At 40.8% G+C, this 16,024-nt stretch overlaps 1 protein-coding gene across 2 annotated transcripts; it reads left to right on the top strand.

Moving 5' to 3' along the window:
• The first annotated feature begins 683 nt into the window (after positions 1–683).
• LOC106576736 (zinc finger protein 227) lies at positions 684–15,691 on the top strand. Of its 2 annotated transcripts, none has more exons than XM_045700759.1 (2): positions 684–856; positions 11,997–15,691. In XM_045700759.1, exon 2 carries the CDS (start codon positions 12,073–12,075, stop codon positions 13,453–13,455), a length of 1,383 nt encoding a protein of 460 aa, XP_045556715.1. In that variant the 5' UTR covers positions 684–856; positions 11,997–12,072; the 3' UTR covers positions 13,456–15,691. The 2 variants fall into 2 exon arrangements, with proteins under 2 accessions (XP_045556715.1, XP_014009570.2); XM_014154095.2 differs by lacking the exon at positions 684–856 and adding an exon at positions 10,429–10,710.
• The last annotated feature ends 333 nt before the right edge of the window (positions 15,692–16,024 follow it).

Here is a 16,024-nt window from a genome sequence, read left to right as displayed (position 1 = left end):
CTGCGTCCATCCTCCGGTGGGGAATGACGGCACTCACCCAGTGAACCAAGTGTGTTCGCCCATGTCGCTCCTTGGCGGGTCACCAGATTTAGGAGGGTAAAAGTGAGGATATCATATCCATTAAAAACACAAGACATCTACAGTCTAAACACCAACTCTGACAACGTCAATGTGATACAAGGGTTGATTTACGATTAGGGGTTCTAGTAAAATGGCTGCGTATTGAAAACCTGATACATGCCCGTTGAAGTTATGCTTCAGTTTATATGGAAATCCTATTTCAAAAAGGGTTATCCATGAGCTGAGGTGATCATCAGGCAAAGTGATGAACAGCCTGTCAGATCATAATGTAGCTAGGCTGCTGTACCTTCATGATTGATCTGATTCAGCTTCAGACATGCACAAACAGTAAGACTGCACTGCACATGACACTGTCTGTCTATCTTCTTACAGCGAATGACCCTGGTCAAACCAATATTCCAACTGGAGCCGGCATTACAGTGAACACAATCTACCCGTGTCCAAGGCAGACTTCGCCCTCCTCCTGTCCTGACAGGGACTAAGTCATGTGATTGCTGGGGATGTCAAGAGCGCTGACAAAGCCTATAAACCCAGCTGTGTTACAGCACTAAAAAAGTCAGGTGTGTCGACGCAGGTGTGTTAGGCACAAGGTCATTCAATGGCCGGGTGAGCGTGACACAATCTCAGTGAAAGCAACAACGTAGGTCAGATTTACAACAGAACACCATCATATAGGGCTACTATATCCAGTTTTCCATGGAACAATGTGTTATTACTGATACCGACTGGGGAAAACGATGATGCTGCCTATCAGCATTATGAATTCAGCCAAGAGGTTAGTTGAGAATCAATTTCAGCAAATGTAGAGGTATATAATTCAGTGCTTCTCCGCCTCTCTCTAGCAGTGGTCTGATCCCATTGTCACGTTTACCTTTGGACCACAGAGTAAGATCCTCACTATGAACTAAGCAGTGTTAATAATTACAAATTATGGATTAATGTCATACCATGTCACGTCAGATTATCCATGCATGTCACTTAGCTTTTCTTCTTTGCGTGGAGCAGAGTATACTTTGAGTAGATTTAAGTCTCAAATAATCGCCTCATATCTGTAAGGGAAAGCCAAGACTATCCTTTCAAGTGGTTATCCTTTTGGAGTTTACTTGAATCAATAGAGATTGCAGATTGTTCACGCAACCGATAAGAAGATTGAGGTTGGCCAAAAATCTTGCTGCTGGAACATTATTACCCATATAGAAGCATTTAAATACCTTTAGAAAGTTCAAATGGAACCCTTGAATCATTGTACCACCGCAATCATAATGGAGAGCATGACAAGTTATCAACCAGCCACATGAAATATTTTGACACATACTGAACAAATTGGTGAAGACTGCCCTCTGCTGGTTGATACCAGAATGAGTAATTATATTCTACTGAAAAGGTGATTGAGACGAATATAACTCTTAATCTGCTTTGTCTTTCAAATCCAGAAATAACTTGTGAAGGAGATCCAACTTAATCACGGCCTCCAAAAGACCATTCATTTGTGCAAAGACGGGGGATTGAGTCGATAACTCACTGTACATTGCGTGGCTTAGACCAAGCCATGTCTTTGGTCTCTGACAGACCCATGCGGGGCCCGTTGAGAGCGCCAACCGCAGCACCTAAGAAGCAACACAAACAAGAACTTACACAATTATATTTGACATTTCATACAGGCTCAAGAGTGAGACTAAGGGTCAAAACAAGATTTCACATGTAATACAACAGCCTGCGATGGTGAAGAAAGCCAGTTCAAATCGGCCGCTGACTTTGTTGGCATCAGTCGGTAAAATTAAGTCATCAGGGTCCTGTGGTAATATTAGAAGTTATTAGCCCTATTAGCACCGGACTAGTATTACTAGAGAACGTTGGGTATGTAATTATTACCCCAGAATGTGCATTATTCCAGAGGACGATTCGGACGGGATTATTTTTTTCCAAACTGCCGCTTGTAATTATTATTTTATTTATATATATTTTATAAATTGACATTATGACAGAAATATGGAGGTTTATTTCTTGCGTGAAGATATTTCAACAGGTTCAGGCGATAACAGGCTACACTGAGCTTGGTTCCAAAGTTTCCAAACCATATATAGTCGCCATAATATTTGAATTGAGGAAGTGTGATCATAATCATTAGGATAGTTTAGCGATCCATGAACTTCTTTGAGGAAAAGATCATGATCATTAGAAAGCAAATTACAGACTCCTCTTTAAATCTGCGTATTCCTCCAAAGCTCCGTTGTCCTGAGTCTGCACAACTCTGCCAGGACCTAGGATCAAGGGAGACACTAAAGTGTTTTAGTACTATATCTCTTGACACAATGATGAAAATAATCATGGCCTCTAAACCTTCAAGCTGCATACTGGACCCTGTTCCAACTAAACTACTGAAAGAACTGCTTCCTGTGCTTGGCCCTCCTATGTTGAACATAATAAACGGCTCTCTATCCACCGGATGTGTACCAAACTCACTAAAAGTGGCAGTAATAAAGCCTCTATTGAAAAAGCCAAATCTTGACCCAGAAAATATAAAAAACTATCGGCCTATATCGAATCTTCCATTCCTCTCAAAAAATTTTGGAAAAGCTGTTGCGCAGCAACTCACTGCCTTCTTAAAGACAAACAATGTATACGAAACGCTTCAGTCTGGTTTTAGACCCCATCATAGCACCGAGACTGCACTTGTGAAGGTGGTAAATGACCTTTTAATGGCATCAAACCGAGGCTCTGCATCTGTCCTCGTGCTCCTAGATCTTAGTGCTGCTTTTGATACCACTGATCACCACATTCTTTTGGAGAGATTGGAAACCCAAATTGGTCTACACGGACAAGTTCTGGCCTGGTTTAGATCTTATCTGTCGGAAAGATATCAGTTTGTCTCTGTGAATGGTTTGTCCTCTGACAAATCAACTCTAAATTTCGGTGTTCCTCAAGGTTCCGTTTTAGGACCACTATTGTTTTCACTATACATTTTACCTCTTGGGGATGTCATTCGAAAACATAATGTTAAATTTCACTGCTATGCGCATGACACACAGCTGTACATTTCAATGAAACATGGTGAAGCCCCAAAATTGCCCTCGCTAGAAGCCTGTGTTTCAGACATAAGGAAGTGGATGGCTGCAAACTTTCTACTTTTAAACTCGGACAAAACAGAGATGCTTGTTCTAGGTCTTAGTGGACTATACTCTGCCTTGTCTCAGGATGGTAAGTTGGTGCTTGAAGATATCCCTCTAGTAGTGTGGGGGCTGTGCTTTGGCAAAGTGGTTATATCCTGCCTGTTTGGCCCTGTCCGGGGGTATCATCGGATGGGGCCACAGTGTCTCCTGACCCCTCCTGTCTCAGCCTCCAGTATTTATGCTGCAGTAGTTTATGTATCGGGGGGCTAGGATCAGTCTGTTATATCTGGAGTATTTCTCCTGTCTTATCCGGTGTCCTGTGTGAATTTAAGTATGCTCTCTCTAATTCTTTCTTTCTTTCTCTCTCTCGGAGGACCTGAGCCCTAGGACCATGCCTCAGGACTACCTGGCATGATGACTCCTTGCTGTCCCCAGTCCACCTGGCCGTGCTGCTGCTACAGTTTCAACTGTTCTGCCTGCGGCTATGGAAACCTGACCTGTTCACCGGACGTGCTACCTGTCCCAGACCTGCTGTTTTCAACTCTCTAGAGACAGCAGGAGCGGTAGAGATACTCTCAATGATCGGCTATGAAAAGCCAACTGACATTTACTCTTGAGGTGCTGACTTGTTGCACCCTCGACAACTACTGTGATTATTATTATTTGACCATCCTGGTCATTTATGAACATTTGAACATCTTGGCCATGTTCTGTTATAATCTCCACCAGGGGCGGAAATCCGGGGGGGACACGACCCCCTCATCCTGGGAAAAATATGATTTGTCCCCCCAATATATCACTGAAACATAACTATGTAATTTAAATAATATTAATAATACGCAATGAAAGCAATTGTGCTGATTATAGACACTTAATAGCGCGTTTTTAAGTTCCAAAGATTGCGACCCCCCCCCCACCCTTTGCCTCACAATGGTTTGATCCACTGCCAGTTCCTTAGTTGGCAAGGTAACAGAGGGGTCGTGTCTACTGTCTGAAAGGCACTCAATGAACGTAACTGACGTAAGGTTAATCCAGTCAATCGCGCACACACACTAGCTGAATATGCAGAGCTAGCGCGCAAATATTAACTATTAAGCTAGCTAGTACCTATTCCATTTATGTGGCGTCGTCAAAGATGGAATCTTTGCTATCGTCAATTTATTCCAAGATCAGCATGCAGATGATGTAAGTTAGTGCTTCAAAGTCCCTGTGATAAGGTTAGCGATAAATTGAAGTCCAAACTGAACAGAACTACACTCTCTTCTACCATTGTCTTAAATATATTTAATGGTCTCGTTGCAAAAGCTAAATTGTCGCAAGGGAACTTTTATTTATTTTATTTTGCCCTTATTTAACCTGGGTAGCAAAGATTATAGCAAACACCACTGAAACTGAATTGGTGCTCGCTAGCTTTGCAAATTCAGCTATTGTTGGAAGCCAGCCAATATGAAACAAACTATTAAAATTACAAAAGGTTGCAGCATATGTTGTGTAAATGGTGAACTCATACAGCTGTCAACTCTTGTCATTTTAATCTGTTTCACATTTGCGAGCTACCTTTTAGATCGAAGCCCAAATAGAATGATAGAAGATGATAGAAGCCCATCTCCTACTGTAAATAACCTACACACTGTGTGTGTGTGTGTAGCCAGCCAGCCAGGTAGAAAAATAAAAGACGGACATCAGAGTATTTTTCAATACACCAAAACGCATAGTAAGAACCCTAGTAGCCTAATATCTCAAAGACTAGTTGATAAAATGTTCATAAGAAAGAAATGAAATTCTAATGGAAATGTTTCACAATGATGTCATTAGGCAGAAAAGGCAACAGATGGCACACAGACAGCAGAGTTTGGGACAGATATGCAGGGACAGACTGGCAGAGACAGGGAGTCTCAGGTAAGTTTGTTGAGTCTTTGTTTGGCAACATTATGAAAGGTTCTCAATTTTTTTGACTTGTAAAATAGGAACATAATTGGAAAATGCAATGGATACCCCCAGTCTCAACTTAAACTGGTGACTGAACTAAGATTTGTTAAAGGCAATGGTATTGCTGTTGTGATTAGTTGTGTAGTTTTGGGTACCGGTAGTTAGGAGTACGGCAAACACCTTATTTCTTTGGTTCCTCAATATACATTTACCATATTACAATGTAGGCTATGTGTTACAGCACTACTTTTGGTGTCCCCCTCAGGAATTGCTCTTGAGAAAATTTCATGTAATTGTCCCCTCCAAAGTTGATATCAGATTTTCGGCCCTGATCTCCACCCGGCACAGCCAGAAGAAGACTGGCCACCCCTCATAGCCTGGTTCCTCTCTAGGTTTCTTCCTAAGTTTTGGCCTTTCTAGGGAGTTTTTCCTAGCCACCGTGCTTCTACACCTGCATTACTTGCTGTTTGGGGTTTTAGGCTGGGTTTCTGTACAGCACTTTGAGATATCAGCTGATGTAAGAAGTGCTTTATAAATAAATTTGATTTGATCCTTAGTAGAAGACGTCCTAAATGCCCCCCAGCCTTCAGATGTGCATCAAACAGCACACTTGATATGCGTTTTTAGGCTATGGATGAGAAAGTGAACTTGTCATTTCCAAACTTTTAGCTCAGTTGTATGCGGCTTTGCGATCTATTAAAACCTCTTGGGGCTAGGTGGGACGCTAGCGTGCCACCTGTGGTGCACTCCATCAACAGCAGGTGCATTTCAAGAGCGGCAAATTTGAATCCAAATAAATGTCAAAATTCAAATTTTTCAAAAATACAACTATGTTACACCATTTGAAAGATAAACATCTCCTTAATCTAACCACGTTTTACGATTTCAAAAAGGTTTTACGGCGAAAGCATAAATTTAGAGTATGTTAGGACAGTACATTTACAAGAGTTGTGTGTAATGTTTTGTCAAGTCAAAGACAGGGTCACCAAAACCATAAAACCAGCTAAAATGATACACTAACCTTTTACAATCTCCATCAGATGACACTCCTAGGACATTATGTTAGACAATGCATGCATTTTTAGTTCTATCAAGTTCATATTTATATACAAAAACAGCGTTTTACTATGGCATTGATGTTGAGGAAATCGTTTCCCTCCAATAACCGGCAGTCAAGTCAGCGTCAGAAATTAAATAATTAAAATTAGAAAACATTGTTAAAATATTATATTGTCATTTAAAGAATTATAGATTTACATCTTTTGAACGCAATCAACTTGCCAGATTTAAAAATAACCTTACTGGGAAATCACACTTTGCAATAATCTGAGCACTGTGCCCAGAAAAATACGCGTTGCGATACAGACTAGACGTCATGTTGGGGAGATCTAAAATCGAAAATACTATGTAAATAATCCATTACCTTTGATTCTCTTCATCAGATGTCACTTCCAGGTATCACAGGTCCATAACGAATGTAGTTTTGTTCAAAAAAGCTCATCATTTATGTCCAAAAATCTCCGTCTCGTTAGCACATGATGTAAGCCAGCCGGACTTCTCGTCATGAACGAGGGGAAAAATATATTTCCGTTCGTTCAAACATGTCAAACGTTGTATAGCATAAATCATTAGGGCCTTTTTTAACCAGAACATGAATAATATTCAAGGTGGACGAATGCATAGCCTTTTATAACGTATTGGAACGAGGGTACCCAACATGAAGTAGCGCGCCAGGTGTCTAATGGGACATCACCGTTCCATGGCTCTTGTTCGGTCAGATCTCCCTCCAGAAGACTCAAAACACTTTGTAAAGGCTGGTGACATCTAGTGGAAGCAATAGGAAGTGCCAAAATATTCCTAAACCCCTGTGTCTTTCAATGGGATAGCTTTAAAGTCAATACAACACATCAGGTATCCACTTCCTGTCAGAAAATGTCTCAGGGTTTTGCCTGCCAAATGAGTTCTGTTATACTCACAGACACCATTCAAACAGTTTTGGAAACTTTAGAGTGTTTTCTATCCATATATAATAAGTATATGCATATTCTAGTTACTGGGTAGGATTAGTAACCAGATTAAATCGGGTACATTTTTTTTATCCAGACGTGCAAATGCTGCCCCCTAGACCCAACAGGTTAACAGCAAAGGTTGCATTAAATATGCGCTATTTCTTTGAATGATGCATTTGGCGATGGGAATGCATTCGCACAAAACGTAAAAACAAAAGCATTCACTGTGAAAGTTGATACATGAAGACCTTCATACAGTATATAGGCCATGCACAGCACTTCGTTAAATTGATCGGATCAGTTATCGTTTTATTTCTCAAACCACGAGCAACACCTGTCAAACTCAGACATTTCTCTCAAAACACGGGACTAGCATTATCAGGGGACCTTGGAGTTTGCCAAAACAATAGGTTATTCTGGCTGGAATTGTTACTCTCCTGCCATGTAAATTCCAAATCACTGACATGGCAGATTCGGACGGGACTAGAATTACAGTTGTGCTCATGCACATAATTACATTACCCGACCTCCCCCAGTAAAACTAAACCCACCCGATTTGTTGTTGTATTGTAGATCCAGGTCATGAATCTGGCAGATTCCACGTTTGTGAACCAAAGTCATTCGTTATACTAACTGGAACTCACATGTGTAAAATATCTTGGATCCACATTAAGATACCGTGAGAGGGGCTCATCCCAGTCACTGCGTGAGGAGAGAAAAACACAGACAATAGTCAGCTGATGCTCATGGCCACATCAAATAGGTCGAATTGAATTGCAGTCTTTCCATATCACGGAGAAAAATAATTTACGCCGAATTCAGTGTTTGAATATTCAGGCGATGCTCCACCAAATATGCTGAAACCACCCTTACTGGGTCCACTTGATGATGCTTTGTCCATGTTTCCTAATTTACCTGTGATTGTCTTCCTTTCTGGCTCAGTTAGTGAAATTAGCTAGTTAACTTACTTTAATCAAGGAATTAGCTATTAGCGCACCTAGGTAAAGGTTACTAGATGGCTTGCAATTTATCATTAGCCTATATACCAGCTATTCTGGGGAGCATTTCATTCAAACCCAGGATGTTTGTTAGCTATCTATGATATGTTAGCTAGCACTTCCTCGTCTTGTTTCTGGCTATCTTAACGCGAGCTACCTAACGTTAGCTGTCTTCTGAGTATGGTACGGTAGCTAACTTATTATTACTGAATACTTATCTCTATACCATAGCTAGCTACCGTTAGCTTCTTTTAAATTATTGGGTGAACTACTAGTTTCTCAACTCCGACCCAGTTAAATAGTTTAACAATATATAGTTAGTCACACAGTAGCGTGACCGCTAGCTAGTAACGTTAGCAGACTTGTTTAAGACATCCACCAAAGATGGTGGATAAATTTAAGAGAGTTCACGCAGGCCTTTTAGCGTTGACAGTTTCTGTCTACTTAACTGGGTGTGTCTCCCTTAGACATCAATGCAATAGCAGCTGGGTCTGGTCTACATAGTTCGTTGACTTTCATTAAACTAGAAAAAAGCTGGGGGAAAACAGCGAGTGTAGTGTCTCGCTTCCAATTCAAATTTCAATTTAAGGGGCTTTATTGGCATGGGAAACATGTTTAAATTGCACATGAAAGTGAAATACATAATAAACAATAGAAAATAACAGTAAACATTACACTCAAAAAAGTTCCAAAAGAATAAAGACATGTCAAATGTCATATTATGTCTATATACAGTGTTGTAATGACGTACAAATAGTTAAAGTACAAAATGGAAAATAAATAAACATAAATATAGGTTGTGTTTGTTTGCCCTTTTCTTGTGGCAGAAGTCACAAATCGTGTTGCTGTGATTGCACACTGTGGTATTTCATTCAATAGATATGGGAGTTTATCAAAATTGGATTTGTTTTTTGAATTCTTTGTGGGTCTGTGTAATCTGAGGGAAATGTGTGTCTCTAATATGGTCATACATTTGGCAGGAGGTTAGGAAGTGCAGCTCAGTTTCCACCTCATTTTGTGGGCAGTGTGCACATAGCCTGTCTTCTCTTGAGAGCCAGGTCTGCCTTCAGCGGTCTTTCACATAGTCAAAGATTTCCTTAATTTTGGGTCAGTCACAGTGTTCATGTATTCTGCCGCTGTGTACTCTCTGTTTATGGTCAAATAGCATTCTAGTTTGCTCTGTTTTTTTTGTAAATTCTTTCCAATGTGTCAAGTAATTATCTTTTTGTTTCCTCGTTTTATTTATTTATTTTATTTCACCTTTACACTCATGATTTGGTTGGGTCTAATTGTGCTGCTGTCCTGGGGCTCTGTGGGATCTGTTTGTGTTTGTGAACAGAGCCCCAGGACCAGCTTGCTTAGGGGGCTCTTCTCCAGGTTAATTTCTTTGTAGGTGATGGCTTTGTTATGGAAGGTTTGGGAATCGCTTCGTTTTAGGTGTTTGTAGAATTTAACGTCTCTTTTCTGGATTTTGATAATTACCTGGTATTGGCCTAATTCTGTCCTGCATCCATTATTTGGTGTTTTACGTTGTACACAGAGGATATTTTTGCAGAATTCTGCATGCAGGGTCTCAATTTGGTGTTTGTCCCATTCTGTAAATTACTGGTTGGTGAGCGGACCCCAGACCTCACAACTGTAAAGAGCAATGGGTTCTATAACTGATTCAAGTATTTTTAGCCAGATCCTAATTGGTATGTCAAATTTCATGTTCGTTTTGATGGCATAGAAGGCCCTTCTTGCCTTGTCTCTCAGATCGTTCACAGCTTTGTGGAAGTTACCTGTGGCGGTGATGTTTAGTCAGAGGTATGTATAGTTTGTGTGCTCTAGGGAAACTGTGTCTAGATGGAATTTGTATTCGTGGTCCTGGTAACTGGACCTTTTTTGGAACACCATTATTTTTTGTCTTACTGAGGTTTACTGTCAGGGCCCAGGTCTGACAGCATCTGTGCATAAGATCTAGGTGCTGCTGTAGGCCCTCCTTGGTTGGGGACAGAAGCACCAGATCATCAGCAAACAGTAGACATTTGCTTCCCCTTTCGTCTCGGCATCCACCAAATGACGTCACTCCAAAAGCCGTAAAGCCAAGGTTCGATGTCCTTTGTTTGGCTCGACAATACATTTGGTATTTAGGTGGTTCGAAAAGGAAATGGTGGAGGTTATTACGATTTAATTGAATAATCTGTAATGTTTACATGTTATCTTAACAAGTAATCGACTGAATGCGAATAATGTAACTGTTGTAATAGTGTTTGCCACAGTTTTCACGACACCCTGCACATGCTATGTCCTGTCCAATGACGTCTGTTCCTCTCTGGTTCATTGCCCAATGAAATTCGAGATACAATGCATGCTGCGCAGGAGCGGTATATATCATGGATTGAAAATGCATGTGGCTAGCTTGCCACACACTCTCCTTCAACGCGTTAAGACAATCCACAGTATTTAAAATCAGTGACGAAACGCAGCCATTGCCAAGGCTTGATATCCGTGTGGACGCTGGTTGTGATCTGACAGAGGTGCGGCAGAATCGACTAATTTCGTCGAGGGTCAAGACAACGAATCTAGAAGGATAAAAGCCCGGTAAATAGTCATCTCGAGAACATTATTAACTTGCACCATCGCTTAATTCGGTATAATTGTTCATACGTCAAATTTGACTACATAACCAGCCTTATAATTTTGAAACATGACGATACAACGTCTTGGTTATGCGAAATATAGCCATCTTGCCATGTCTATTGCAATGAGCATTATGCCGGGTGATATTCTCGGGCCACGGTTTGGTAGCAATTCCTGTGAAAAAAAATTCATTCTCGTAACGTGGGGGCACGACGACGACTTCTGATGACACTGAATCTGCTGTGGAAAATCGTATGAAGCCAGCTCTCGAGCCTTGGCTCTCGTTTATGCCCTCTAGCTGCATGTGTCATCGATGCTGGACTTGAGTCTGTCAACCTTCCAAGATGATCCACATGATCAGTGACTGTAGACATGTTCATTGTTTAATGTATTATGCATCTATGATCAGTACTATGCTGCTTGATCAATAGAGAAAGATGTGTCTGAGAAAATCAATTGAATAATATATGAATACGCAAAAAACATAGTCCATGGTGAATGCTCGGTGCTATTTTTATGGCGGGGGGGATGAATTCACGCCGCTGTGAGTATTTGTGTGTAGTCTGAGCTAGAGCGCCTTCTGAGCTAAAAATGCGGAATTAATAAAACATACATTACTAGCTCTCTTTGGTCGATATAGCTACCGGCATCCGCCCTGCGACAATGTTGCTTTGTCATTCACTATAGTTCTTGGATGTCATTTTAGGATTTGATTATGTTTTGGGCACAAGAAAGCAATATTTTTTTTTTTATACATCTGTCTGTTGTAATGCGGCCTTTTAGTCACAGCCGATTTAATCCACTCCCATCATGCATTGTGCTCATCCCAGCCCTTGCTGTATTTCCTGTTTATTGTTTCTGCTTTGTCTGGTAATTTTCTGTCATTGTGGCGTAAATCAACCTCAAATGTAGTGTATTAACTAACAGTCTGTAATTATCAATAATTTTGTTGTTTTGCTCAAGCTCATACAAACGTTTAACGTAGCACCACACCTACTTAAGCAGTCGTTTTTTGTTTCATTTCCTCCTGTCAACGTAATGCACAGCACTTCCTCGGTTAATGTGCACACAATTCAACTCCACGTTTCGATAGTGAAAGTATAATTATATCAATGTTTTAACCTGTGATATTCAAACGTTCTTGTTTATTTGTGATATTGGATGTGATGTTAATTTGTTACCATGACATACAGCTATCTAGCTAGGCAGCTGACAGCAGTTTTTACTTTTTTTTCTCTCTCTTTTAGGAGTGGTGGAATCTGTTGACCCTGTAATTATAACAAGACCACAAGTTACACACATTGACGTTTAGGGTCTGGTCAAATGGAGGACTCAGAAACTGACTTGACTTCGTCTGAACCGGACGCACTTGGTGCAGACTTCATCACAGTGGAACTGGACACCCAGCCCATAGAATATGTTGTCAAGTGGGCAGAGGTCGGGTCCAAGTTCACAATATCATGTGTGAAAAAGGAGGCGGACGAGGGATCTGGCTTGAATCTGGACCAGGTGAAGGCAGAGCCAGATGAGCCTTTTTTTGCCCAGTATGAGGAGGAGTTCCCTGGCTGTGACATTGCAGAACAGAGTGTCATAGTAAACGACTCTGATGAGGACGACCACACTGAGCCAGGGAGTAGCCATCTGGTCCCTGTTGGAGATGGCTCTGATTCAGGCTCGGAGAAAGGGGAATATAGCTCACCAGGGGGAAACTACAGCTGCAACTACTGTGGGAAGTGCTACAGTCATTCCTCAAGCCTCTCAAGACACCAGCAATTGCACACAGGAAAGGCACCCCTACCCCCAAACAAGCAAATGGATACAGGGTCAGGTGAGGGGAACAAATATAAATGCACGCAGTGTGCAATGCGATTCAAAAGCAGAAGAGCTCTCGGCACTCATATGAGAACACATCGGGGCATGAGAGTTTACCCATGCAACATCTGTGGGAAGGATTTTAACCACAGCTCCAGCTTGTCGCGTCATCGGCTCATCCACAAAAAAGGGAAGGGTATTCCCTCTGGTGTTCGACCTGCAGAAATCAGTTATGTCCGCCGCCCGCCTGGTAGCAGGAAAAATAAAAAGCAGGCTGGTGAGAAGAAGATCCCGATCGAGAAGAACCTCCCTGGAGAGAAGTTCTACGCGTGTACACAATGTGACATGACCTTCAAAAACTCCATTGGCCTCTCGAAACACCAAGTCTCTCATGTCAAGGATCTTCTGAATAACTATGCCCAGGGTAAAGACGGTCTCACCAAGTCCTCAGACTTGAAAATACGCCTCAAGTTGTGCTCGAGGGACAAACCCAACTTCTACACCCTCTGCAAGAAGAACAAGCGGTCAAGAGCTGCCAAGCGCCAGCGGCAACGCCAAACATCAGTCTCTGAGGAAGAGGAAGGACAATATGCATGCGAGCAGTGTGACAAGCACTTCAGCCAGGCGCAGAGCCTCGCCAGGCACCAGCAAATGCACAAGGGAGACAAGTTCAGCTGCTCTTACTGTAAAAAGACCTTCGCCAGGTTGTCCAACCTCCACCACCATGAGAGATCTCACTCCACAGGGGGCAAGTACGAATGCACCACCTGCAACAAGACATTCGTGCACTCGTCTAGCTACTCCAGGCACAAGCGGCAGCACGCCGAGGAGGCCCACCAGCGCCAATGGAAGGGCATAGATGAGATGGCACCACTTGATTCAGACTCTGAGTGAGAGCAGTAGTGGTCTGCTCTCAAACTACCCACACACAGCTTACTACTCTGGTTTTTGGGGGTCTTGTTTCGGACTGGAATTGGCATTACTCTTGAGTATATAACGTGTGTGATGATGACTTATGGTATGGTATCAGCAAATTGCATCTTTTTTTCCCCCTAGATTACACTGACTGTGTTGTCCTCTGCTGCACATGCAAATAAATATTTTGATTTATTTTGTTCACATTCCCTTTTGGTCAGGGTTAGCTACAGGGTTAGGGTGAAAGTGTTGCTAGACTCTTGCCAGATGTGAAGTATACCGTACCATCTGTGTAGTATATCAGCCGCGTTAGGATGCCACCCTTGCTACACATCAAAATAAAACTGCTATAAAATTCTTCTGCTGTTGAGCAAACCCATTTCCTCTTTTTCTGTATATAATCTTTTTTCTTTTTCTTTTTATCTCCGTGACATGACAAGGGTCGAAATGAACCTTGCTATCAAAGTAAATCAGGATTTGACCTCCAGGGGATTAATGTCTGCATGACACCACACACATTCACTGGTTCAATCCCTGGTTCAATCAAGCTTCTATGGTTTATCTTCAAGATTTACTCTTATCTGTTCAGTTCACGCAAGTAATCTATGACGCTCAAAGCAACCATCAATAAAATTAAAACGGCGAAGTACTTTATGAGAAACTAAAGGAGGTGGATTGAATCCAGGCATTTCCAATAAATGTGCTAAGATTAATCCTTCAATCAGAAAACTGGCACGTGTTCCTTTCCCATCCCCTACTCAACATCCCTTGTTTATGATCTCAATGACAACACACAGTGGTGAAATGAAAAAACAAAACAAGACGCGTCTTTATTTCGATATATTTGGGATAATTACTTTGTTGCATTTTTTTTTGGAAAAGTGTTTGCATCGAGTGATCAACCAAGTTTTTATGTAGGATGAATGCTTAGACAGTTTAGTTCAACTACACAGAGTTCGTATGAACATTCAGATTGTTGATTTAAGGATTTTAGTGTTGAAATATGAAGTCCAATCATATCCTTAGAACTTGAAAATACTATATGTGGTATTTGTCAACATATACTGACTGCAATTACCACAAAGTATAAAATTGACTCCATATATATGTATGCATGATGAATATAACTTGAGAATAGTTACAATATATGTCGTTTTTACATCTGCTGTGCGTGTGTGTAAAACATTGCATTTGTGAAAGTGAGAATAATTGAGATATTTAATATGTGCAGTGTATTTTGACAAATACCTTCAAATATTCCTGGGATTAGGGATTTCATATTTTCTACAAGTATTTGTCTATTGAGGTTGTAGGGGAAACTGCACTACTTATTTATGAATTGGGAACAACGGTGCAATTGAAATGGCAGTGAATGTGATTCACAATGGCTATAGATGAAAACGTCTTTTCGGTGGCAAAGCCTTCCCCATTTGCCCCAAAGTTCCACCTTTTCAGATGTACCTCTCACAACATCCATTACTGTTCACAGAAATATTATCAAGTGCTGTCAACTACTTACTGTATATCATCAAAGCTTTCAAATAATGCTTGTATACATGCATAGCCAGATGGATTATCCTTTCCAGTTAAACTGTTCAATTATCTGTTGAAAAGTGCTCAACTTATCTCCTTGTTTGATGTTTATATTTTCTTTAAACACAAACCAGGGTACTCTAAACAATTATCGACATTTGACCTTGTGAATACCATTTTTACTGTTTAAATTGGAATTGAATTGTCATATCTAACCTCTATTTCTTATTTCTTGAAGGTGTGTAGAGGCATGTATCTAGAACAGACCTAGTCTATTGCACCCACACTGATAATTGAAGAAGAGAAAAAAAGCTTGGTACCTTCCTTGTATTTATGTAAGTTAATGTTTGTTTGAAGAGCTAAATTCCCCTGGTTCCCCCTCAAAACAGACCTTCATTGAGTTCAGTTGTATTTGGTTTGGTTTTCAGTTGTGGTTCTGATCATTTTTTTCTCCAGTGGCAAACAATATTCTCCTCTCTTTTGTTTTTTCAGCAATCTCTTGCCTTTTTTAGATTCTGAAACTCGTATGGTTTTCTTTTTTTCGCTGTCATTCTTTCTTTTTTTGATGCAGCGGACCTACATCCTATAGAGAGGTGTATGTTTTTTGTATTGTGTTTGCCATTAGAATACAGTTGACTTGTTTTTGTCTTGCGTTTTTGTAATAAACCATTCATGAAAGAAATGGTCCATGATGTCCTGGGTCTGTTTAAAAATGAGTAGGCCTGTAGTTGATTACAGAATATTGGAACAACTAAATCAGTTAAGTTGATAACTCGATTGTGCGTTACCACTATTCTGTGGTTCTTGACTAATGAGTAGAACTTTTATTTTTGTGTTTTATGTTCAGTGAGTTAAATTGTTCAGCTACTGTTGATAATTCACCTGTGATTTGATGTCCCCCCACTAGATGGCAGCAAAACACTTTAAAAAAAAAGATGTCACTCAGCTTGACCCATTACAGAAACAGAATGTTTTTCTTCCTTTTACAAAAAAATTGTTAGAGTATTGTTTTCGC

Source organism: Salmo salar, chromosome ssa18 (assembly GCF_905237065.1).
Source record: "Salmo salar chromosome ssa18, Ssal_v3.1, whole genome shotgun sequence".
Classification (NCBI taxonomy): Eukaryota; Metazoa; Chordata; class Actinopteri; order Salmoniformes; family Salmonidae; genus Salmo; species Salmo salar.
Note: the sequence above shows the minus strand (reverse complement) of the source record. Positions and strands in the feature narration are given on the sequence as shown.

Bases quoted from the DNA above. Each gene is read 5' to 3' on its own strand.
- LOC106576736 (XM_045700759.1), top strand. From the start codon at position 12,073: ATGGAGGACTCAGAAACTGACTTGACTTCGTCTGAACCGGACGCACTT.